Here is a 23,286-nt window from a genome sequence, read left to right on the forward strand (position 1 = left end):
TTGTTTAAATGCTGCTCATTTGTCTCTCTGCCTCCGTCACCTGTTTTTCCTTAACACAGCCCAGTGTTGGACCATTTGTTTTTGTTCAGTGTGTGGTTTTATGTGTTTCCCTTTCAGACCAATGAGAAGGGTCAGGTGGTGACGAAGACCTCACTGTTGAAGCAGATGGAGGAGTTGATAGAGGAGCCTGGCTTGACCTGCTGTATCTGTAGAGAGGGTTACAAATTCCAGGTACGCAACTCATCCGGGATTATGAGTGGATGCATATTTAATATTTATGAGCAGTATATAAATATGAAATGTTGTTGTAAGTAGATGTAGCAGTATGACTTTGCAATCGTCTTACATACTCAGGTCTGGAATTAACGTTTTGATCCTTGTCTCTCTTATCCTAGCCCACCAAAGTCCTGGGTATTTACACTTTCACGAAGCGTGTGTCCTTGGAAGACTTTGAAAACAAGCCTCGCAAGCAGCAGGGCTACAGCACTGTGTCGCACTTTAACATAGTCCACTATGACTGCCATTTGGCAGCTGTCAGGTAGCCACAAATACCATCATGTACCTGCTGACCTTGACAGTGCCCTTTCAAAATGTTCTGTAACCTCACTTTTCATTCATTCTGACCAGAGCTTCTTACTTTTCCTTTTTCCCCGGGGCAGGCTGGCTCGTGGCCGAGAAGAGTGGGAGAGTGCTGCTCTCCAGAACGCCAACACAAAGTGCAATGGACTGCTTCCTGTGTGGGGGCCACATGTACCAGAATCAGCCTTTGCTACGTGCTTAGCAAGGTAAAGTCATGCATCAGCAAACACACACAGGAGCAAAGGTTTCCTTCATGTGGCACACAGTGAATCATTCCTAATTTGATTTCTCTTCGCTGCACAGGCACAACACATATCTGCAGGAGTGCACAGGCCAGCGGGAGCCCACGTACCAACTCAACATCCACGACACCAAACTGCTGTTCCTCCGCTTTGCTACTGAACAATCGTTCAGCGTGGACACAGGAGGAGGAGGACGAGAGAGCAACATCCACCTCATCCCCTACATCATCCACACTGTGCTCTACGTCCTCAACACGTATGCACCTTTTCAGTGTACCATCTATCTGACCACAGAAATGACTTATCAGACATTCAATCTGTACTAAGTAATGAGGTGTAGGGATGACACACAAACCATTAGTCAGCCCATTTGATCAACATTCAGTTGGTATGACTCATATATTTCCCATCCTCATCTCACTCTGTCACTGCAGTACAAGAGCCACGTCACGGGAGGAGAAGAACCTGCAGAGTTTCCAGGAACAGCCGTGTGAGAAATGGGTGGAGAGTTCATACGAGGTTGAAGGACCACACTATTTCACCATCTTGGCCATGCACATCATGCCGCCTGAACGCTGGAGGACTTCACGAATATATTTCCTACGAAGACTCCTGGTCAACGCACACGCACGCAAGGTTTCAGCAGTCAGCACCAACAAGTATGACACTCAGCCTCTTTTTTGTTTTTTCTGTCCCTCTTTGTTTTACAACTGACGCACTGAAATGATAAAACCAGTTTCAACAGAACCATACTGAATGCTGTGTGCCACATTTTGGAATTTGGTATCAAATGTAAACTACATTTTAGCTGGAAACAAGCTCCTGTCTTCATCCTCTTCCTCTCTTTTCTTATCAGACTCACAGATAAAGCACCAAAGGAATATGCAGTGTATCGCTCGCCTCTCCTCTTCTGGGGCCTGGTGGATCTCGTCTACGACATGTTCAGGGTAAATGCGTTACAATTCCAAAACTGCCATGCATGTTGATGCCACAGGTGTCGTTCAGATATCACACCAACCAATGATATTCTGCTATGTATGAGATACGTCTTTTGTTGGGGATGCTTTGATCCATTGTGCACTGATGACTTAAATCCAGGTTTTTAGTGAAATTGAAAAACAATCAACTCTAACTCAAAGAACAAAGACTGGATGAACAGTAACACAACAAAAACCTCTCAGAATATAGTCAAGTGGAGTTTAGCATCTCTTGTCTTACTATACTATTGTTACCATATAGACTCAAGAATACGTCCATTCCAGACACAGAAGATGCTCTGATTTGAATTTACAACATATTTATTTTACCAGCCAAAGCCGGCTGGCCGGCCATCGGTCCCGTTCTCTCAGTGGTCTGTCGTTAACGCTAACCTACCGCAGCTGCATCTTCTAAATAATGCCGCGAGTTGGGGAATGAGGAAGTGACGTCCCTGCGACTGCGCAGTGCGACCTGATGCAGCCCGTGAAGTGAGACACAGGAAACAGAAATACTGCAAAATAATAATAACAACGCAACTAAACAAGGCAAAATAACGTTATAACATTTGTCTCGTCCAGTTTTAGTCAACAAAAATGAAGAGACAGAGGTTTTTTTTTTTGTTAACCACATTTAGTCTCGCTTTTATTCATCAACAATATTACATTGTATATTTAATTATAGTTATCGTCACATGACCAGCATTTACGTTGCCTCTCGTTTCGTTTTCATCACGTGATAAAGGTTCGTTGATGACGATATTTAGTCATAATTTTTGTTGACGAAAGCAACACTACTGGGATCATGTATTCTTTTACAGTTTGGAGACTAAAGCTATAATACCTGACTTCCTTTCTTTTCTCTGGCCTTACAGAAAGTACCCACCAGCAACACAGAGGGGGGCTGGTCCTTCTCGCTGGCAGAATATGTCCGTCACAACGACATGCCCATCTACGAGGCTTCAGAGCGCGTGCTCAGGGCCTTCCAGGATGAGCTCATGCCCGCCGAGTCCTTGTCAGAGTTCTTTGACGTTGTAGGTCAGTATACATAGAGACGTGATCAACTTAATGTCTGCTGGATCATCAAACTTGGTCTGAAAATCTGAAATCTGTCATCTAAGACTCTTCACATTAGATTCTTGCCTGTTTTAAGTTTGAATGTTAAAATAAAACTTGACCTCGTGTTTCTCCCGCAGGTCTCCTCTCTGAAATCGCAGACCCAGACCTCTTCCTGCAGGATTTGTTGAACTCTTTGCCCTGATGGCCAACCTCAACCCACACCCCTCCACACCACACAACAACCCTGCAAATACCGTTGGGACACCTACCAACTGAAAAAAAAAAAAAAATCTCCTTTTACACACTGACACACACGCTGAGACACACACAGAGTACACACCATGCTTGTCACTCACGTCCCTCCCCCATGTGACATCTTCAAATTAACTTTAAGCAGAAACTATGTGTAGTCTAAAAAAAAAAAAAAATCATCCACTTTTGGCAACATCTCTGTAACGTTTAACACACAAACACAACGCTGTTAAAGGACAGGGGAACACACTAAAACAGAATTTCCGCTCTGACCCTGTGATTCAGACTGCTTCTGTCTAGAGTTGAGGACATGACTGAGGTTTTCGCCAGGCTTGACACAAGAGAGCTTAGACTCTGCTGTTCATTAAAACCAGAGAGTTCATGTGTTTTCTGGTTCATGACTGTTACCGCCAACATCACCTGAAGCTTCACCATTGTTCTGTCTTTGAAGGACTTCGCAGACTGTCAGGAGTGGCGGGTTGAGAGTATTTAATTATTCATGTTAAAAGATGATAGTTTTCTGGTTGGTGGGAATAAATCTTGAATTCTGTTTTAGGGTGGAATTGTGTTTGGCTTTCACCCCCCTCCCCCCCTCCCCTTATATTGGGGTGCAATGCTAAGGTAACTGAAAATGTTTTGGGATTTGACCCACCATGTGTTAAGAGTGGCATTTGATTTTATCTCGTTTTCCTTGATGTTTGTTTGGTTTCACTTGTTTTTGGTCAGGGCTTTTTAAATGACAGAAGGTTTCGCTGTCACATGGTTTTGAGCTGGCCTGTCCTTTTCTTTTGGACTTTTGCTGTTTGGTCTCTGCGTAGGTTCTAACTGGAATTTGAGTGATGGACAGAAAAAAAAAAAGGTTTTTGATTTGTGTGTATTTGTAAGTTTTATTTTATCAACCTCAGAAGCAAAAAGAATGATGAATAAGAGTTTTTCTTTTGTTTTTTCCATAAAGCTATGCCTTTGTGACAAAGTGAACTTTGGACTTGTGAAAGATTCCATCTGTTGCAATGAAGGATCAGACCTGTCTAAATTAATAATAAAACAGACCTACATTATATCCTTAAATGCTTTTTTCTTTAATTGTTTTGTCGTTCAGCAGTCTCTTTATTTCTCGGACCTCTCTGGATTCTTTCTCCAAAATCACTGGCAACACTCTTGTGTCAATCCCCAGAACAGATTTCTGGAAAGCAAAGTGCCGCTGAGTTTTCTCCTCAGTGATTGAACTTTTTGACTTAGAGCTGAATGCATGGTGTGGAGTTCGCCCAGTTTATTGTAAATCCGCCTATTCCCGCTGCTACAATGTTCATTGTTCAACTGTTGCTGAATGTCTGCTTTTTGAATTTAGCCTATGATTAATAAAGACATATTAATTCCAAATGTGATCCAGGGTGGCAACCTCTTCTGTTCCAGCTGCTGTTCACACTCTTTAAAGGGATTTGTTTTCAACTCTGCAGATGCCTTTTTCACAGAAGACATATTGAGACATGTGCATTGTGCATTCTTGCTCACTGTCCTGGCTGACTGGGACACTTGAATAGAGCCGAGTCATTGTGAATGTTACCAGTAACACCTGTTGTTTTCTGCTGCTGTGAGAAGTTCAAGTGTCTGTGAAACAGGCCTGTCAAGTGGCACAAAGTAGACACATGTTTAAAATGCATTGTTTGTAAGTGTGTTGGTGTTTTCTTATGCATTCAAAGTAGATTTTTATGAGGTAGCCACAGCAGGGGTTTGTTTATTAGCTCCCCTCAATAGATATTCTTTTAATTATAAGACTCAACAAATGCAGTGGTGTGTAAACCACAGCACTATTCAGAACTGGTACATTTTGAAGAGCATCTAACGCCCCTAACAGTCATATTTTAACTAATATCAAACCTTTTCTGGTGTTAGCGTGGTATTGATTAGGTCAGACCAGCAGTGGTGTCCTGCTGGCCTCCCAGTATCCACTCTGTCTGCCTCACTCTGCATGGTGCACTTTTCCAGTTTTCCCACCACAGAAAGACCAGAAGAAGAGGCTGTTTTCTGTGTGGATCGCATCTGAGGTAGAGCTGTATAAAGGCCACTAGAGGGTGATATTCATCAAGATGTGACAGATGGAACTTCTCACTCAATATGTTGAGTGTGAACAGAAACTTAGGTATGAAAAAAAAAAAAACGTGAAGTCAAAGTAATCTGTTGAAACTGGACTTAGGAAATCATTCTCAACTCAAAGGGTAAGTGATATGAAAACAGAATCAGTTTATTGTCATCCTACCTATGAAAGTGCATATTGAACATTTCACTTATGGCCTTCATCCAAACACGTCATGCATAACAATTACAATAACATCACTCACAATGTCATAATAAAACATTTACAACACAAAGTATGCATTGGCATACACATTTCCCCTTTGTAGAAAGGAATATGGCTTTTAGTTTTACAAAACCTCAACAGCGTGGTCTTCAAGTGACCAGCATCAAGGAGTACTAAGGCATCAAGGCACAAAATGCACATTTTAAGGCCTGTTTGTGGACCAATGAGATCAAAGTATATTTGGTGTTAATCTCAGATCTTTTCCACCTTTAACACCCAACAGAAAGCAACATTTCTAATCTCTTTTCCCGTCTGAAGAATGTTTTCCATTGGGATCTTTTTTGAGTTCAGTCCTCCACACACAATCCCATCTCAGCTCATGTTGTCGCTGTGTGTGTGTGTGTGTATGTGTCTCCACTTCTTACTGGCAGCACAGCGGCACCACGTCCTCGGCAGGTGAGGGGAACAGCCGCATGGCCTCTCTGGAGGATTTGTTGTAGCCGTTGTGGAAAATCAAGGCCTTCTTCAGTGTGAAGAAGGACACTGTCTTGTCCCACACATCAGAGCTGGACACCGCAGCGCTGAGTTGGCTCTCCAGTGCTGAGCGGAGCCTCACTGCTCCGTCTGTGCACTTCCTCTCCAAAATCATCATCTTACACATGCTGAGGAGAAAGAAAGATGAACGTCAGAGTTAATGAGACCAAAGATCGAGGAAAAGAAATGAACTGAGGATGAGTCAAATGAACTTTTTCTCCAGATAAGTTTTCTGCATCTGAGCTTACGTTGTGTGCTGATCCCTCATGGTGATACGCAGTCAGATGATGTCCGGGTCCAGGTCTGTGTCTGGTACAAGACGCGTTCAGGGTTATGATTTTAACCACTGGGACCTCCCTCCTTTATATACTTGTGCCAACTTTCCCATCAATTTTAATGTGATGCTGGTTCTCACAATGTTTGGCCAATCACAAAGCAGAGTTATGACAATAGGATGTGAATGAATTAGTTGAATTCATGGGGCACAATGGCCCCAGTCCAAACAAACACGTGGGAGGGGCCCCGCACCGGCCTCTGTGCTGCTGCCCCACGACAGAGGGAGATATCCTCATTTTTGTATCGACTGGGAGTGATATGTGGTGTGAACATGGAGGAAAAATGGACAAGTATGTCCATTTAACAACATGGTGGACAGACGTTAAGTCTAAAGCTGGATGGCATTAGACCTGAGCTTCAACTCTGGACTGGAGTAAATGTTGAAGTTGAAGTGTAAAATCATCACAGACATAATCACAACTGACAGTATTATAGATGTAGTTGTACGAGCTATAGCTATAGTTTATCATATTGTTATTATTTGTTATATTTGTGTCCTTAATGTGTAGTCTGTCCCTGAATCCACTTCTTACAACTTTTTCATCTCATGCAACTTATGATTTTTAGGCCCTTTTTGATAAAAGCGGAAAACAAACTTTATCAAACTTTCCACAAAGTTTCCCACCCTCCACAGTCACACACACACACACACACACACACACACACACACACACACACACTCCCCATTCTTCTTATTTAACTTTCTGTCTCTATTTCAGCCTCTCCAATTCTCACGGTGAGTGTCTCCCATGCTTGATTGGCTGACAATGGCGTACGATCTGTCCAGATGGTGTGCCTGTAGGCCCTGTTGACAGCACTGTGTTCCCGGGTGTGTGTGTATGTGTGTATGTGTGTGTGTGTGTGTGTGTGTGTGTGTTAGGAGGGGGTTGGTCACTCAATCTTTGTTCGATGGGGCACACTTCCTTTGTGCAGCCGGCCTCAGTGTCATTAACACTGAAGTGTGGGAAGCCTGGGACCACAGCGGCTCCCACGTTCCACACAGGCAGGAAGGGAGCGTGTGACTGAGACGTGGCCAGCGGCAGGCAGGTCAGCCAGCTGTGTGTGTGTGTGTGTGTGTATGTGTGTGTGTGTGTGTGTGTGTGTGTGTGGGAGGGAAAGTGAAAGAGAGCGTGGCTGTTTGTATGAGTATGTGGGGGGTTTGCCTGATGTGTGAACATGTGCTGGGAGTGTGGAGACTTAGGATGTTTACAGTTGAAGCAGTTTTCTTCAGATCATTGTGTTCACCTGCTGTCAAATGAAAGTCAACAGACAGAACTTCAAAAACGGCAAAATGTCCAGTGTTGGTAATGAATCGATCTGCTTCAAAGCTACACTAAACACTTCATCATTATTATGAAATAGTAAATGAAATAGTAGCTGATTAATTAGCAATTAAGTAAGAAACATTAAGGAAAAAAATCTCTCACTAGTTATAAATGAATGATTGCATTTATAATAAACACTCAAAAGCTAATTTGATCAGATTTGATGAAATTACTTAACTCACCTGTCGTTCTGCTTCCCATATTCTTAAAAGCAGATTTTATCTAATTACAACTATATAGTGTCATAATTGCTTAAATCTGGGAACGTGGCAACAAAATCATAGAGGGAAACAAACACAAGCAGTCAGACAGTTTGCAAACAAGTCAACAAATTATCCAGATTATCTAAAACACTTTATTTTGAACTAAATCTCAAAGTGAGAGCTCTGTAATGTTAATAATAATGCCTTTTTGCACAAGAAAACATCTGGTAAAGCAACTAATATTGTTCCACTCGTGGCAGATGATGAACTGGCCGTCATTATAAGAAGAAGCTGAACGAGAAAACAGATTTTCTTGGCCTTTAATTAACAGATTATTTTGTTGTGTGGGCCACACATTCTCTTTTCTTCATCAAGTACATTTTATTCCCACAAACCTGCAGAGGAGCTTTTTCTATTCATCTCTGAGACGTCTCAACAGTTGCACAGCTCCATGAGGAAAGTCTGCCGTGTCAAACTGGTGGCAGTGGCTGCATGTTGGCCTTTTCTAATGCTTGGCCCTCCGTAACACCCACGTGTGCCTGGTGGCGGAGGCACTTTGTGCTCAATTTCGTGGCGGCAGAGATGACATGAGACAGCGGCGTGCTTCCCTCTGGGGTCACCACTTTCCCATATCAACACAAGCACCGGGTCAGTCTCCCAGCTACACCCCCCTCCTCGCTCCCCACCACCCCACCCCGGGCTCTTTCTCTCGCAGTCTATTCCTCCACCTGCTCCCTGGAGACACACTCATTGTCCCCACGGCTATAAACACTTCATTGAGCATGTGGCAGCCCTGCGTTCCTCAAAGCCCTTCCCAGCGCTCTCATTGGCCCGGGGACTGTGAGAAACTCCAACAAGCCCAAGACCCACACATTCATATGGAGATTTGGGTGTATAAATACAGGGCAGTGGCAGAGGAGAAGCAGCTCAGATTCAACTGGCTCTTCAGACCGAGCAGGACCGCTCTGACTCTACAGCTATGGCACCCACTGTTTTTGGACAAGCAAGCTTTTCTAAGGAACACCTGACTCCTGCTCACAAGGTAAACTTGATTTCCATGAAGCCACATGACTCTTTTGCTGAATCGTTATCATTTGATGTGAAGAAGTTAGATTTTTTTACTAAATGATTTTTCTCTATCCTTTCCTCAGCTGAGAAAGCCAATGGTGGAGAAACTGCGCAGAGACCGCATCAACACCAGCATTGAGCAGCTAAAATCCCTGCTGGGTCCTGAGTTCCTCAGGCAGCAGCCCGACTCCAAGCAGGAGAAGGCGGACATCTTGGAGATGGCCGTGTCCTATCTGAGAGGCTGGCAGCAGCAGCAGCAGCAGCAGCAGCAGCAGGCCAGTGTGGCCTCCGGCTTGATGACAGCTGGCGACGGCTACTCCCGCTGTGTGCAGGAGGCCGTCAGCTTCCTGTCCCACTGCGATGTCCAGACTCAGGCCCACAGACGGCTGCTCAGCCACTTCCAGGGTCTGCAGGCGTCCAGCAGGACCAGCCACAGTCCCCCAACCCTCTCCCCACCTGGCTCTCCGCTCCATCAGGTCAGCTCCAACAAGGGTGTGAGCCAGGCCAGTGGTGCTCTGTGGAGGCCCTGGTAGGATGGAGGCAGCATCAGCTCCACGCAGAGAGAAAGAAAACAACGTCTGTGAACGTCATGGACAGAAAGTTGAGGACTCACTGAAGTCTGTTTCCTTTTGCTTTGGCAGGAGATTCAATATTGTTGAGTTTTATACTCGAGGTGAAATCGGCACACTTTGCCCCAGCGCTCCTATGGAAGGACTGAAATGATTCAGGTTTTACTGAATATGTACACTATGTGTATACACATCATACACTTTACAATTTAGAGTGTTTACTATGTGACTGTGTTAATTGTTCCCGAGGGGAAAAACAGCTCCTGACTTCCTGTTTGTTTTGCAAACGTCACTGAATTATTTTGCTGTAACGCCCACATTGGGTTGAAAGTATTGAAGTGTCTATGACACTGTTTGATTTTCACATTTAAATTACTGTCTGTCTTTGATACTGAGTATCACTGATACATTTCATCAGCTTGCTGCTGATGAATCAACAACATCCCATAATTGGATCCCATGGATCTACTCCTACTGTAAATCATATTATGATTCAACTTAATTCTGACTGCATGTAACCAGTGTTTGGCCTATGTGTGAAGGAGTGTTACTGCTGGACTTGTTCCTGTTAACTGCTCAGTTTGATTCTCATAATAGATGATTTTTCATCTTCACATGAATATCTTTTATAAAGGTGTCTTATGTTGATAGCAATCCTGAGTAAAGGAGTCTGCTGTACTGCTTCCTTGAGAAGTTTGTCTTTGAAAGAAATAAATGGAAAACTTCACATGAAGTTTCGAAAACATAAATAACAGTTTTGTCTTTACTTATTTCGGAAAACCGCGGAGCTGAGTGTCAGAGGACAAAGTACATATACAATAACACACACAACCTGTAGTTTGTGAGTGAGTGTCTTCATTAAGTCTTGAATGACTGAACGAACGATCAATTAAGTCCTGTATGTGGAAGAACAGGTGGAGTTTGGGTCAGCTTTGGAAATAGCTCCATTATGGACTTCACACTTGAATCCCGTCAGTTTCAGTATTGTGTTTTGCTCAGTGGAACAACAGCATAGAAATCAAGGTTTGATTCCTGTTGCAGTCTGTTCTCTACTCTAACTCTGCATGCTCACCTTGTTGCTCCATAAGGCCGCTCACCTTGCCTTTGCTTCAAGAATCAGAGATTAAGACACAATAAGACATAACAGAAACCATGATTATAACTCATGTAAAGAGTAAAACTCGTACGAAGGAGAATAAAGTTGTATTTATGCTGGTACTAAAGCAAAGATTACCAAATATATAAGTATCTGTGTGCTCAGGTCGGTGGCGCTGCTCATAAAAACTGCATTTAAAACTCTAATCTTACTGTAGTTAATGGATGTAAATATGTGTTTTGACCTTCCTTTTTTATACAATTCATCATAGTGGCCTGACTTTACTTCAACAAATTGGTTTAAAACATGATTTCAAAAAGTTCAGAAATATAATTAATGTTATTCAGGGAAATTTTTGGGGCTGTTTTCTGCTGTATCATAATGTGTTCTCCCACAGGGATCATTAACGCTTCATCTTATCTGAACTTGCTGGTGCACAGGTGTCCAAAAAAAAAAAAAAAAACTGAAAAACTGGGGTATGGTGACACCCCCGTACGTCACATGGCCCACTTCTGTTGTGGTGGTCGTGGCACGCTGTCTAGTGCTTGAATTATGTCTCAAGTGCCACAAAAGTCTTTCACAACTATTTGTGTGTGCAGAAGTTGTGGGGAATGTGGCATGCCTGGGACTTTCTCAGGGTCTAGTTGGCCAGGCCAGATGGTCTGGCTGAAGCTGCCTCCCCTCCCCCTTCAACAGGAGATCAAACACCGTAGCTAATGTGATGTGTAACAAGACACACTTCTATTGTTCCCGTCTCGGGGCCAGTGAATAGGCGCAGAGTGTGGGAAACGGCAGATACCACACTCACAGAGAGATGGCTGACGGGAAGCCGCTCTGCGCCGCCGCAGGTCTGAGCGATGGCCGAGACTTTATGGCAGGAATTCAGAGGTCTCAGGCTGCTGGTGGGAGGGGAACTCGTCTTCACACACACTTGTAGACAAAGACCCCCAGCAGCCGTGTAGTGCACACTAACTTTTCAGAAGAGGCACAAATTCACACAAACATGTTGATAATGAAATCAATGGAGAGGACAGATAATAAAGCCAAACATGGATGTGACTTGACAGATTAGCAGTTTGTGTGCTTTTGAACGCTGCACTGATGATGACACAGATATCGACATGAACTGAGAGAGACAGAGACTGTATGCTGTTGCTGTTTATATAGGAAATGTATCTGGCAGCATGCTTCTTCTTTAAATGGATGTGATGGAGGAAGCGAATGTGGCACCAAAAATGTCAACAGGTCACAAACCTGCTCTAAAGGGTCCAGGAGGGAAGTCACTATATTTGCATTTCCTGTGCTGGTTCCTTATCTAAATATTTCTGTTCTTGAAGACTTTGTACTTCTTATCATTATTATCATCATTAGTTTATTAGTTTATTTGCCTTCTTGTTGTCTTTTACACACCATTTTAAATCACTTCACTTCATTTATTTGATAGCGGTTAGAGGTGAATCAGTCCATTCTCTGTGTACCTGAGTACGTGTTTACTTGTACTTTGCCTGAAGCAGGCTCAGGTGTCGCTACTCTCTGCTTTCCTTAACTTTAACTTGAGTAACATTCTCAGACGGAGCACTTGGCACGGAGCATTTCTGTTCTGGAATTGCTACTCTGACTTAATTAAAACTTTGAGTACTTCTTTTAGCATTGTAGATGTGTGTCTGAAACCCTAAATTAAAAGAGTCAACAGAGACTAAAGGCAGACAGACTACTCTGTGCCAGGCAGCAAAGCCAGTTGACTTGATTTTTCCCAGATGGACTGAGACACAGACTTTCTGTTTGTCCTGCAACAAAAGATCAATTAACATTCCCAGTGGAGCATTGAGGAGCAGCATGGCTTTGTAGCTCATTTACCCTGATGTTGGGGACTGGTGGGAAACTGGGGAGACGGGACTGCTCACGCTGCACCCACAAGGCCAGCTTCACATCTGGGGCCAGCCAGTGATGGAGGCCCTCACAGGCACGCTGCCAGCCTGCTCATAATGCCATTAACTTGACTCTAATTTGACACAGTTCATTCACAACGGGGCCTGCAGACCCTCAGGGGAAGTGAGACAAGAGCCTGAGATTATACAGCAGAACTCAATGACTGATATGACACCAAAAACAACAACAATCAAAACGATCTGTCCCACCACAGGTGACTGAACACGATGCAGTTCATCCTAACAAGACCCAGAAACTAAATGAACGAGATTGAATATCCATCACTTGAAATGAAAGACTTTCCTTCAAAATAGAAATGATAAACTAATAATGCTGCTGATACACTCTGAATATTACAGGTGTCTTTCATATTACTGCCTGTCATTGATGCTGACACCTGTGTTTAGGCCTCATGGTTGTACATTTTGGATAAAAGTCATCATAATCTTGACTTGTTTCTTGGCCCATGCATGTATGTATAAAGCTTGTCAGCTCTCCTCATGTCCGAAAATTAAAAGTTTTTGTGCTCTCGTTGAAGTGGGAAAATGCTGCGTCAGTTGCGCACATTTTACGCCGTTTTTTGTCTTTCTGCATGAACTCAGATGGAAAGACGGTTAAAATATTCCTAACGACGGGAACAACAAACAAAAAAAGTGCATGCTGTGCATCAGGTAGAACACACGAGCTCATTTGTTGCGCTTTAACCACCTCCACACCACACGCGGTCTCTGACTCGCGCGGCAGAGCGTGCGCCACTTGCGTACTTTCGCACCTGCGGCGCGAGTCGGCAGCAGTCTTTGATCAGCGTCTCTCTCCTCAGGTCTGCAGCAGTCTGTCTTCACGCGTCATTCCGGTGAGAGACTCGCGGTTTCGAGCCTGAAGGGACAAAATGAAGAGTAAGGACGCTGGAAAAGCAACAGGTGGCCAAAGAAATATTACACCTGCAGCCTGATGACGTCACTCTTTGACGTTACTCTCCTTCCTTTCTCTCTCAGCGTGTGCTCTTTGAAATGTTATTAAGCCTAACAATCAAAAAAAGAAAAAAGAAAAAAGAAAAAAAGAAAACAAACAAACAAAAAAATCCCCAGCGTTTTCTTGTGTCCTGATGCTCCCGTCTGTGTATCAAAATGACGCTTGGAGGAAGGAAAACTTTCTTTGAAGAGAAAATGAAAGCCTTCACTTTATATTGTTTTATTGCAGTGAAGCATTTGGTCCTTAATTGCAGTTATCCCCCTTTGAAGATGCTCACTTTGGTGTGTATCACTTCCTCTTATTCAATTTGTGAAAGATTCAGTTCTGACCTTCTGTCCATGATAAATTCTCAGATGGCACTTGATAAAGTGTTAATTACCTGTTGCTTATCTTGGGAAACATGCCTCACACAGATGAATGCTCTGTGAGTTATTGACGTGTCTTCCATTGTAGTGCTGGGAGTCCCACTGGTCAGAGTGTGGGAACCCCAGCCCTGCCTGAGCCACATGGCTTTGTTATGCTAATGTCTCAGTATAAAATGAAGAGCAGCTCCTCCACAGAGATCACAGCTTACAGTGTCATCCAGAAGAAGCTGCTCACTTCACCTGCACAGACATGGCTCCCTGCTCCACCAACTACTCCTCTGTTCACCACATCAGGATCTCTGAGAGAGACAACATCAAAGTGAGTACTGGAGGGGATTTAAGGCTTTTGTATCAGCTTGTACAGTACACATATCTGCTGATTGTTGCTGGATTTGAATCATGAACTGACCTTCTTGTGTCCTCTTCCCCAGTTGAGGAAACCTGTTGTGGAAAAAATGCGCAGAGATCGCATCAACAGCTGCATCGAGCAGCTCAAGATCATTCTGGAGAAGGAGTTCCACAAGCAGGAGCCCAACTCCAAGCTGGAGAAAGCCGACATCCTGGAGATGACGGTGAGCTTCCTGAGGCAGCAGCTGCAGCCGGGCCCCTGCCGCAGCGACTACAACCAAGGCTACTCTCACTGCTGGAGGGACTCTGTGCACTTCCTCTCTGCAGGATCCAACACAGAGGCCCCTGTCACCCCTCTGCAAAGCCTCCAGCAGCAGGAGCAGCAGCAGGTCCATCAGGCGCAGAGAGCTAGCAGCTCCTCCACAGCCTGCTCCAGTCTGAGGGCCACCACGCTGCAGGACAACAGCAGCAGCAGCAGCAGCAGAGGCCCCATGTGGAGGCCTTGGTAGAGACTCTGACTCACAGACACTCTAAGACCTGAGGGGAGCTGCTCTCTTCCTCACTATGTAGGAAATATATTTCCAGCCTGCTCATTCATGGTGGGATTCCTTATTGTCTCATCATATTGATGGACAAGTAGTAAAGCAAAGGCTCTCACTTATTTGAAGACTGTCCTGCTTTGACTTTGATTCACATCTGATGTTTGCTTTTCCTTTGTGTTTAAAGCTGGCTGCTTTTGCGTCATGATATTTTTGTCAAATCTTGTGAAATGACTGTTTACTCCAGTGGAGTTTATCTTTGACGGCTTGATGTAACAGTGTAGATGTGTTTCATGCTGTGTTATACTGACAGCTGCTGTTGAGAATATTTCTCTTCTGTTCTGAATAATCTATGCCAAATTTTATGTATGAGGATGAAGATGATGATGTGCGTTTGAGCGAGTGTGAACGAGTGGATTTTCATGTAACAGTTTGGATGCATGTTGATATTTCTGTTTTTCTATCATATTTAGGCTCTTAAAACTCATTTCTAACACTTGTATGACAATTAAAAGTAAAAAGATACAATCATTAAAAAAATCACTGATGATTTTATTTCAGAAATTCAGTGTCACGATGTACATATTTTTTATGGTGAATTTAAGAAAAAGGAAATCTCCATGGCAGCAGCATCTTTGTGTTTGTCAGCTTCAGTTTTCATGATCCTCTCATTAGAACTTTTTTGGAAAAAGTTGTGAGATTGATCCAGGAAGCAACAGATATCAAGATTTTGTACATGCATAACACTCAAGTTAAAAGTTGTGTTCAGGCTAAAATACTAAAATACTAGTGCAGACATTTACCTCCCATGATTTTGTCTTTATTAGGAAACATTCATGTGAATTCTACTAAACCAGAGCTCATTCAGCGCACACAGAAAAAGATGTGAAAGTTTGGACTGAAAACTAAAGAAAGGTTTAAATCGTGGAAGAAAAGTATCAACTGGTATCCTCACACATTTCTGGGGACATTACACAGACTTCCATTCATTTCCTGGAGACTTACCCTAACCATAAACCAAGTCTTCCCTCAAATTTAGGATGATCTAATGATCTACATTATGGGGACTTGCTTTTTGTCCACATAAGAGAGACAAGTCCCTGCAATGCACTGTGTAAACAGAGCCACACACACCTAAAATAGTCATAAAAAGTCATATTGATTTCTGAGTAGCATGTATACTGCACTCACAAGTAATGAACTCTAAATAAAAAGAAAAAAGACAAGTAAAAATATATATTATTGAAATCTAAATGTAAGTTCTGTTAAAGAGTATTACATCCCAGCATTTAATACACAGCATTTACTTGCAGTATAATGCATTACAATAGAATAAACAGCATAAACAAATGACCTACACTACATTTTGTTAAAGATGTTTTTCCTTTACTAAAGGTAAATAAATCACAGCACACATGTTCAGTAAACCACTCTAGTTTCAAACATATTGTGACATAAACTCTAAACCTCAGAACAGGTTTAGCTTCACTCAGTGAATATGTTTTCAGTTACAGAAAGGAACAAAACACTGATAATAACCTCACTGTGAGGCACGAGGAGCAGCGTTACATATGTGTTGTCATGATCTCCACTGTGAAATTAATAGGATAGAATGCCTATTACAGACATTCTCATCAATGTGATGAAACATTAACAATGCTCAGAAACAACATGAATGAGCAGGCTGGAAATATATTTCCTACATAGTGAGGAAGAAAGCAGCTCCCCTCAGGTCTCAGAGTGTCTGTGAGTCAGAGTCTACCAAGGCCTCCACATAGGGTCTCTGCTGCTGCTGCTGCTGTTCTGCAGCGTGGTGGGCCTCAGACTGGAGCAGGCTGTGGAGGAGCTGCTAACTGTCTGGACCTGATGGAGCTGCTGCTGCTCCTGCTGCTGGAGGCTTTGCAGAGGGGTGACAGGGGCCTCTGTGTTGGAGTCCCTCCAGCAGTGAGAGTAGCCTTGGTTGTAGTCGCCGCGGCAGGGGCCCGGCTGCAGCTGCTGCCTCAGGAAGCTCACCGTCATCTCCAGGATGTCGGCTTTCTCCAGCTTGGAATTGGGCTCCTGCTTGTGGAACTCCTTCTCCAGAATGATCTTGAGCTGCTCGATGCAGCTGTTGATGCGATCTCTGCGCATTTTTTCCACAACAGGTTTCCTCAACTGGGGAAGAGGACACAAGGTCAGCTCATGATTCAAATCCAGCAACAAACAATCAGCAGACATGTGTACTGTACAAGCTGATACAAAAGCCTTAAATCCCCTCCGGTACTCACTTTGATGTTGTCTCTCTCAGAGATCCTGATGTGGTGAACAGAGGAGTAGTTGGTGGAGCAGGGAGCCATGTCTGTGCAGGTGAAGTGAGCAGCTTCTTCTGGATGACACTGTAAGCTGTGATCTCTGTGGAGGAGCTGCTCTTCATCTTATACTGAGACATTAGCATAACAAAGCCATGTGGCTCAGGCAGGGCTGGGGTTTCTAACAATGGGACACACATCAATAACTGAGAGGTGAAGCAATCACAGGCTGACCAGCAGAGATAAAACCATTCCCAAGATATATATCAGACTGAGAATGACATGCTGTCAGTCTCTTATCAGGGGCTGTTGCTTATCTAATGTTCCAGTTAAACCAGGGAACACAGCCAGTATCTCCTGATGGGCTCCCAGGGAATAATTAAACAAAATTTAATACATCGGTAGCATCCGGGATATTGAAACTAAGGATGTTATCATAGGTTTAATTGCGAGTGTGGAAATGAGACATATCTTCTAGTTTACAGCACAATCATTTGGATATGTCAGATTTTTGTACATTTTGGACCTTTAAAAACTCAACTGAGTTTCATCCCAAATGGTTTAACATATTTCTGCATTTCTATAAATTTCTGCTTTTGTATTGTGGGACATCTTGGTCACAGTGTAGTCTTTTGGGTCCTGCTGTATATGTCAAACCAACTCTACCCCCAAAATACCAACCAAGTCAAATGTGAAAAAGATGGTCCAGGCTCTTGATCTCCGGATGAAACACATGTTTTAAATACTGCGTGATGATTAATATTAATTTTCCTAAATGCAACGGATCAAAAAGCTTGTCAAACAAAACTCCATGTTTGAGATTTTGCCCACAGCATCTTTCTCCGCTCCTTGGTTTGCTGACAATAAAACTCCTGCTTGTTCACCCATGGCACACTTCTATTGTTGACTGAGGGTATTAAGCCATGAGTGGACGGAGAGACTGTGGGAAAACCGAGCTCGGACTCTACTCACACATCTACTGGTCAATAGCGCTGACCTCCCAGCCACAAAAGGCCTTTTCATCTCTCCTCTCAAACAACAGCCAACAGCAGCAGTGTGTGTGTGTGTGTGTGTGTGTGTGTGTGTGTGTGTGTGTGCGTGTGTGTGTGTGTGTGTGTGTGTGTGTGTGTGTGTGTGTGTGTGTGTGTGTGTGTGTGTGTGTGTGGTTGCACATGCATACAAACACACAACTGGACCAATGGTGCATTTTTTTGATATGCAATGAGATGTTACGTCACGCTGCAATACTGAAGCTTTTTTTTCTGTGACCAGCTGCCCCTCATTGTCAGAACCCTGGAAATCTGATCTTATCACTTATTCTGTCAACTCAAATTCATGAACTTTAAATACTACATTTTACTACATATCACAGGTCACTTAATCAAACATAAAAATCTCTTTTTTCCGACTCCTAAACTTTCTGATGAAGTTTATTACCTTCATTTTATACAGACCAGTTCTATACCAGTTCAGTATAACTGCCTTGGAAACATGAAGTGGTTTCACACTGGTCACAGTTTTCTTCAGTTTTTTTGTTTTATTTCTTATTCCTTCTTCCCCGGAAAAAGTATAATTCAACCATCAGTGTCGGTTCCTCGTGCAGCTGCCAGGAAGTGCTGGTGATTCTCTCCCAGGGCATACACATACATCCATTTATTTTGTGGTGTTAGTTAACTGGCTCATTGAATGTGCTTACACGTGCAAGAAGAAGAATACTCTTTATTGTCCCACACAGTCATACTCATCATCATACTGATTGTGTGTCTTGTGTTTTTACCATCTCAGCCACTTAAATCTGTACCAACAAACAATGATCAGAAACCTGAATTTGGCATTTACATGCCACGGTGTCCGGTCTTCTATTGGAATTACTCTGGCTCTGAATATATTCAGAAAACCAGGATAAGGGCTGGTTTCTGAAACCTGGATGTGGTCTTTACATGCACCACGCATAGCCAGCAAACCTGATTATAACCAGGATCACACTGTTGTCACTTAAGGGAATTCTTGAATAAAACAGAACTATTATTGAAATTAGTATCATCAATGTTATTAATTACGCCTGTGCTTTACACTTTTTCCTCACTTTCAATGGACTTTTGAATGGCTTTTCATATTTAATTAGTATGAATGGCTCTGAGATGAGTTGAAATGGATTCTATACACATCCAGTCTCAAAGACAAAGCATTTCTTTTGGTAAATTCTTCATTTAAGGACACTTCAAAACTCTGGATCTTCAGGTATCTAGAGTGCTGAAGTGTCCTTGATTCCCTACTGAGATCAATCTAATACAGTTTACACATGCTTAACAGTTTACACTCAAGTGTTGGATACATTTAAAAGTCAACCTTTGTTGTTATTATTTTACCTGATCGGCCTGCATCAATACACTTCAACTACTTTTCATCTGAAATAATTACAAACATCATTATTTGCTCATGGTATACATCTGAATACAATTCTGAAAATGGGCAGCTGTGTTCAATTGTGGCCTCAGGACAATAATGTAAATTTTAGGCAGGAAGTAGCCCCCAAGGAAAGCCATGACGCTGAAGAGTATGGCAAACACGTATGCGGCCATGGTGAAGGGCCCCCTGCTGATGAGGTAGAGAGTGAAGAAGCTCATCCAGGAGATCATGTACACCATCAGGCTGAAGGTGATACACTTGGCCTCATTGTAGTTGGCTGGCAGGTCTTTGCCCATGTAGCTGAACGTGAAGCAGAGGATGCTGAGCAGCGCTACATAGGCAAGCTCGACGCCTGAACCAGGTGAGAGGGTGTAACTGCACTCTAACACAATGCTGTCCATGTAGAAGTTAAGATCCTGGGAAGGCTTGGAAGGACTGAGGGCCATGCGCAGCACAGATATGAGCACAATGGTGATGGACACAAGGAAAATGGTGAACTCTGGCCCGTGATTTTTGGCCCACTTGTCATAGGCCGGAGGCAGCTTGGAGGCAAATTTAAAAATGCAGACAACCTGGAGGGAGCGCACAGCGATGCAGGCAAGGCACACAGTGAAGCTGAAGCTGAATAGAGGCTGTTTGAGGATGCAGGCCAGAGGAGACGGCTGGCCAAAATGGCACAAAGAGCTCATGGCAGCAGCAGTCAGGGCTGCCAGCATCAGGAGGCAGGTGCGGCCTCCGGCAGACTTGGCCACAGGCGTGTTCAGGTTGAGCAGGAGGATTATTGCTGAGCTGGAGGTCATGAGAAGACAGCTGGCCAGAAAGAAGAGCAGGGCGATGGCAAGAGGGTCGTCCCAGGCGAGCAGCAGGACAGTCCTCTTCAGACACTGCTCGCTGTTCTTTGGAGCCCACTCCTCTGGCAGACACTTCTGGCATATAGTGGGATCTGAGGAAGAGGCCAGTGTTTAAATCTTTAAAAATTTTCAATTAAACATTGGTGAGTCATCAAGATAACATGTTATGATCTAGAACAGAAACATCACAGAAGCATTTTGTACGCATCTGTTATGTGCTGTTGGGAAAAGTGACCCATTTCAAAGAGGGTGCTGAGAACTCACACTCTGTAATGTGAGTTCATAGCACCACCTGCTGGTCACTCTCACACACAACAGCTGGAAAATACTACTGTCATTTCAAGAGGAACTCAATACTCAAAAATTATAAAGGAGGAGAAGGTGATCTCTCTCTCTCGGTCTCTCTCTCTTTTCTTTGTCAGAATATTTTTCTGGTGCTTTGACTATTTCTTGTTACCACTTTTATTGAGGAATGTAGCAGCAGGACAGGACAGGCAGTCGAAGCAGCATGTGTGTTGCCCTGTCTGCAGCTTCCTGTGGCCTTTTGGGCAAGGTGGAGAGCAGATGGACAGCGGCACCTAGACACAAACAACAGGGTTTGACAACGGTTGTAGCTTATATAATATGTGTTTAATCAGGTCGTGTCACTGAGATCCAAATCTCCAAATCTCCATCTTGTTCATGTCTCAGTAATAATTTCATAAACCCTTGTGTGGATTTTTCTCTAATAGCTGCACCATGTTTGCATTGAATCAGCTATTTAAAAACTTTAAGTTTCCCAACATTTCACTCAAAAATACTTCAAAAGGTCTTACGTGACTTGAATCTCCTGTGTTGTGCCACTCAATTTGATCAACATCAACCGTGAGGTCAATGGGATCTGGGCTGAAGGAGCCCACCTCCCTGATCGACCAGTGGGTCCCTCTCCAAATCCAGCAAATGATGTCATACCCTGTGGGTGGGTCACCATTCATATCAAAGTACACAGAGGTGTTGCCCAGAGAGAATCGCACCTTCTTAAGCCATAGGAGAAGCTGTGGTGGAGAGGACAAAGTAAACATCCGTACAGAAACAAACAGAGAAAAAAGTGCTTCTGAGAGTTGTTATTTCTCTTTACATCATCTCACCTCCCATGGATGCACTGTCCTCCTTTGGCACTTTCCAGAATCACAACCAAGTGCATGGTGCAGAGCATGAGCCACAGCATACACTGCCTGATACACATTGAAGGAGGAGGTGATATCATATTTCTCCAGAGGAAAATTCATCCTGGCAAGAGTGTAGAGGTCTGTGCTCTGTAGACAGTCAGTGCCTGAGCTTGTGGTACCATTAGAGACTTCCTGGGTGTCACTGTATTGCATTGAGGCCTCAAAAACTCTCCTCTCAAACTCCTCAAAACCAGGCATGACTGTGTACTTGATGGACACGCCAAGCACAGTGCCGATGTTGTGGATCCCAGGTAACCCTGATATAAGAGAGGACGCTGACCAGTCCTCTGTCCCAATCCATACCTTACCTGTCACATTTCGCTCAATGACAAACGGGAAGAAGTGGCGGAGCTTTGTCTTGCTGGAGAAGACCACGATGGTGTTGACTTGGGTCTTCAGTATGCTCTCCACAATGTACCTCATGGTCTGGACTGTGTCATCTCTGAATGATGGGATGACTCCTTGGTAGGCGATGCAGATGCCGTGGTCTGGTGCTTGCTTTGAGAGGCTCTGCATTCCCTCCCGGCCGTAGGCATTGTCACTGCCTATAAGAGCAATCCAGGTCCAGTTGAACCGTATCAGAAGCTGGAGCATAGCTGCCACCTGGTTCTTGTCACTGGGAATTGTGCGCAAGAAGGCCGGATAGAGGAACTTGTTGCTCAGCATCTCGTTTGATGCCTCATAAGATATCTAAAATAAAGCAAGAACATGAGAGGAATGATGTATTTTGCCTTTTCATGTCATGTGGAATATGTCACAATTGAAGGGCCATAATTAAAACTTTCTAGCTTGTAACTTACTTGTGGTACAAGATAGGCCCCCAGTAAAGCAGCAGGGGTGAAAGATTTGCTGCTGCTGTCTGGACCAATCACAGCCACTGCCCATTGACTGTTGTTATAGTTTGGGTCTCTCTCTGTCCCAGATGTAGAGGGGCTCTGACGCTGCAGCACGTCCAGTGTGGCCAGGACACTGGCCGATACCGAGCAGCCGTCGTAGACCTCATAGCCCAGCTTCACTCCTGGTAAAAGAGGCTTCGGTCCGGTGCTGTTGTTGATTTCTTCTACAGCAAATCTCATGGCTTGCAACAGGTGAAATCCGTGTTGGTTGGGTATACCTCTAGAAAATGGAAAATTAATGACTCATCAAGTGAAACTCTAGATTAAAAAAAATAACGATCTTTGGGTTGATTTTCTAGCCAGAACACCACACTTGATCACTGGAGGTGGACATTTAGTAAAACAATAAAACTCACTCATCACATGGATCCAAAGCAGGCAAACTACTACTTTGTTCAGTTGTGTAGTGGAGAGGAAAGAGTCCAGAGATGGAGTAGTCACCCTGCAGTTGCATCCCCTGTCTCTGGGAGATGGAATCCAGTTCCCCATCAGCTAACTGCAGCATCAGCCAGCCTAAGGACACAAACACAGCACCAAACATGTCTACACTCCACCTTCACCTCACCTTGTGTGTGTGGCTTGCAAAGTGTCTTTGGAAGTGTGGCTCGATGGAGGGACAGATGAGAGGACCACTTTTGCATCTCATCTGGGGAGTGTTGCTTGAGTGAATCTTATTTCCATGCTTATTTGTTTGTGTGACTGTCGAGTTTCCCTCCCATTAAAATGAACTGCATAAATGTAATAAGCCATGAAAAAGGAGACCGGTGTTTTCACCATTAATCTTTGACAAGTGGCATACAACTGTAAACCAGAGCAAGCACGGACAGTTAGTGGCTTAGTGCAGATTCATTCGTCGTAAAGCTGTTGTTGGAGTTTATCAAAGTACTGAGTCATCTTTATGCATGCCTTAACTGGATAATAACATGATGCTGCCTCGATGCTGTC

The 23,286-nt window shown here is 43.7% G+C and overlaps 6 protein-coding genes across 10 annotated transcripts in view; 3 read left to right on the forward strand and 3 right to left on the reverse strand.

Moving 5' to 3' along the window:
- The window catches only part of ubr4 (ubiquitin protein ligase E3 component n-recognin 4), a 50,866-nt gene extending 46,375 nt beyond the window's left edge, over window positions 1–4,491 (forward strand). For all 5 annotated transcript variants that reach the window (XM_076741106.1, XM_076741107.1, XM_076741109.1 and 2 more), the window contains 8 exons: window positions 118–231; window positions 396–538; window positions 660–785; window positions 883–1,077; window positions 1,256–1,480; window positions 1,678–1,768; window positions 2,671–2,833; window positions 2,992–4,491. In XM_076741106.1, coding sequence (XP_076597221.1) covers window positions 118–231; window positions 396–538; window positions 660–785; window positions 883–1,077; window positions 1,256–1,480; window positions 1,678–1,768; window positions 2,671–2,833; window positions 2,992–3,056 — 1,122 coding nt within the window. In that variant the 3' untranslated portion in view covers window positions 3,057–4,491. The remainder of the gene's footprint in view (window positions 1–117; window positions 232–395; window positions 539–659; window positions 786–882; window positions 1,078–1,255; window positions 1,481–1,677; window positions 1,769–2,670; window positions 2,834–2,991) is intronic.
- Window positions 4,492–5,348: 857 nt separating this feature from the next.
- On the reverse strand, window positions 5,349–6,292 carry LOC143327537 (uncharacterized). Its single transcript, XM_076741952.1, has 2 exons — window positions 6,188–6,292; window positions 5,349–6,067 (listed from the first exon to the last, which is right to left on the reverse strand). Exons 1-2 carry the CDS (start codon window positions 6,205–6,207, stop codon window positions 5,827–5,829), a joined length of 261 nt encoding a protein of 86 aa, XP_076598067.1. The 5' UTR covers window positions 6,208–6,292; the 3' UTR covers window positions 5,349–5,826.
- A 2,389-nt stretch (window positions 6,293–8,681) lies between these two features.
- On the forward strand, window positions 8,682–10,982 carry LOC143327090 (transcription factor HES-5-like). Its single transcript, XM_076741252.1, is given in 3 exon segments — window positions 8,682–8,724; window positions 8,727–8,845; window positions 8,955–10,982. Coding segments are annotated over 3 exon segments (612 nt in total). The 3' UTR covers window positions 9,405–10,982.
- Window positions 10,983–14,027: 3,045 nt separating this feature from the next.
- On the forward strand, window positions 14,028–15,125 carry her12 (hairy-related 12). Its single transcript, XM_076741831.1, has 2 exons — window positions 14,028–14,121; window positions 14,234–15,125. The coding sequence occupies exons 1-2, from the start codon at window positions 14,053–14,055 to the stop codon at window positions 14,657–14,659; spliced, it is 495 nt and encodes a 164-aa protein (XP_076597946.1). The 5' UTR covers window positions 14,028–14,052; the 3' UTR covers window positions 14,660–15,125.
- A 1,322-nt stretch (window positions 15,126–16,447) lies between these two features.
- Window positions 16,448–17,050, reverse strand: LOC143327597 (transcription factor HES-5-like). The gene is made up of 2 exons (XM_076742041.1): window positions 16,957–17,050; window positions 16,448–16,843 (listed from the first exon to the last, which is right to left on the reverse strand). Exons 1-2 carry the CDS (start codon window positions 17,023–17,025, stop codon window positions 16,448–16,450), a joined length of 465 nt encoding a protein of 154 aa, XP_076598156.1. The 5' UTR covers window positions 17,026–17,050.
- A 2,356-nt stretch (window positions 17,051–19,406) lies between these two features.
- On the reverse strand, window positions 19,407–22,882 carry tas1r1 (taste receptor, type 1, member 1). The gene is made up of 6 exons (XM_076741870.1): window positions 22,698–22,882; window positions 22,246–22,561; window positions 21,365–22,135; window positions 21,053–21,271; window positions 20,695–20,815; window positions 19,407–20,329 (listed from the first exon to the last, which is right to left on the reverse strand). Exons 1-6 carry the CDS (start codon window positions 22,880–22,882, stop codon window positions 19,407–19,409), a joined length of 2,535 nt encoding a protein of 844 aa, XP_076597985.1.
- Between the last annotated feature and the right edge of the window lie 404 nt (window positions 22,883–23,286).

The sequence above is a fragment of the Chaetodon auriga genome, chromosome 10 (assembly GCF_051107435.1).
Source record: "Chaetodon auriga isolate fChaAug3 chromosome 10, fChaAug3.hap1, whole genome shotgun sequence".
Taxonomy (NCBI): domain Eukaryota; kingdom Metazoa; phylum Chordata; class Actinopteri; order Chaetodontiformes; family Chaetodontidae; genus Chaetodon; species Chaetodon auriga.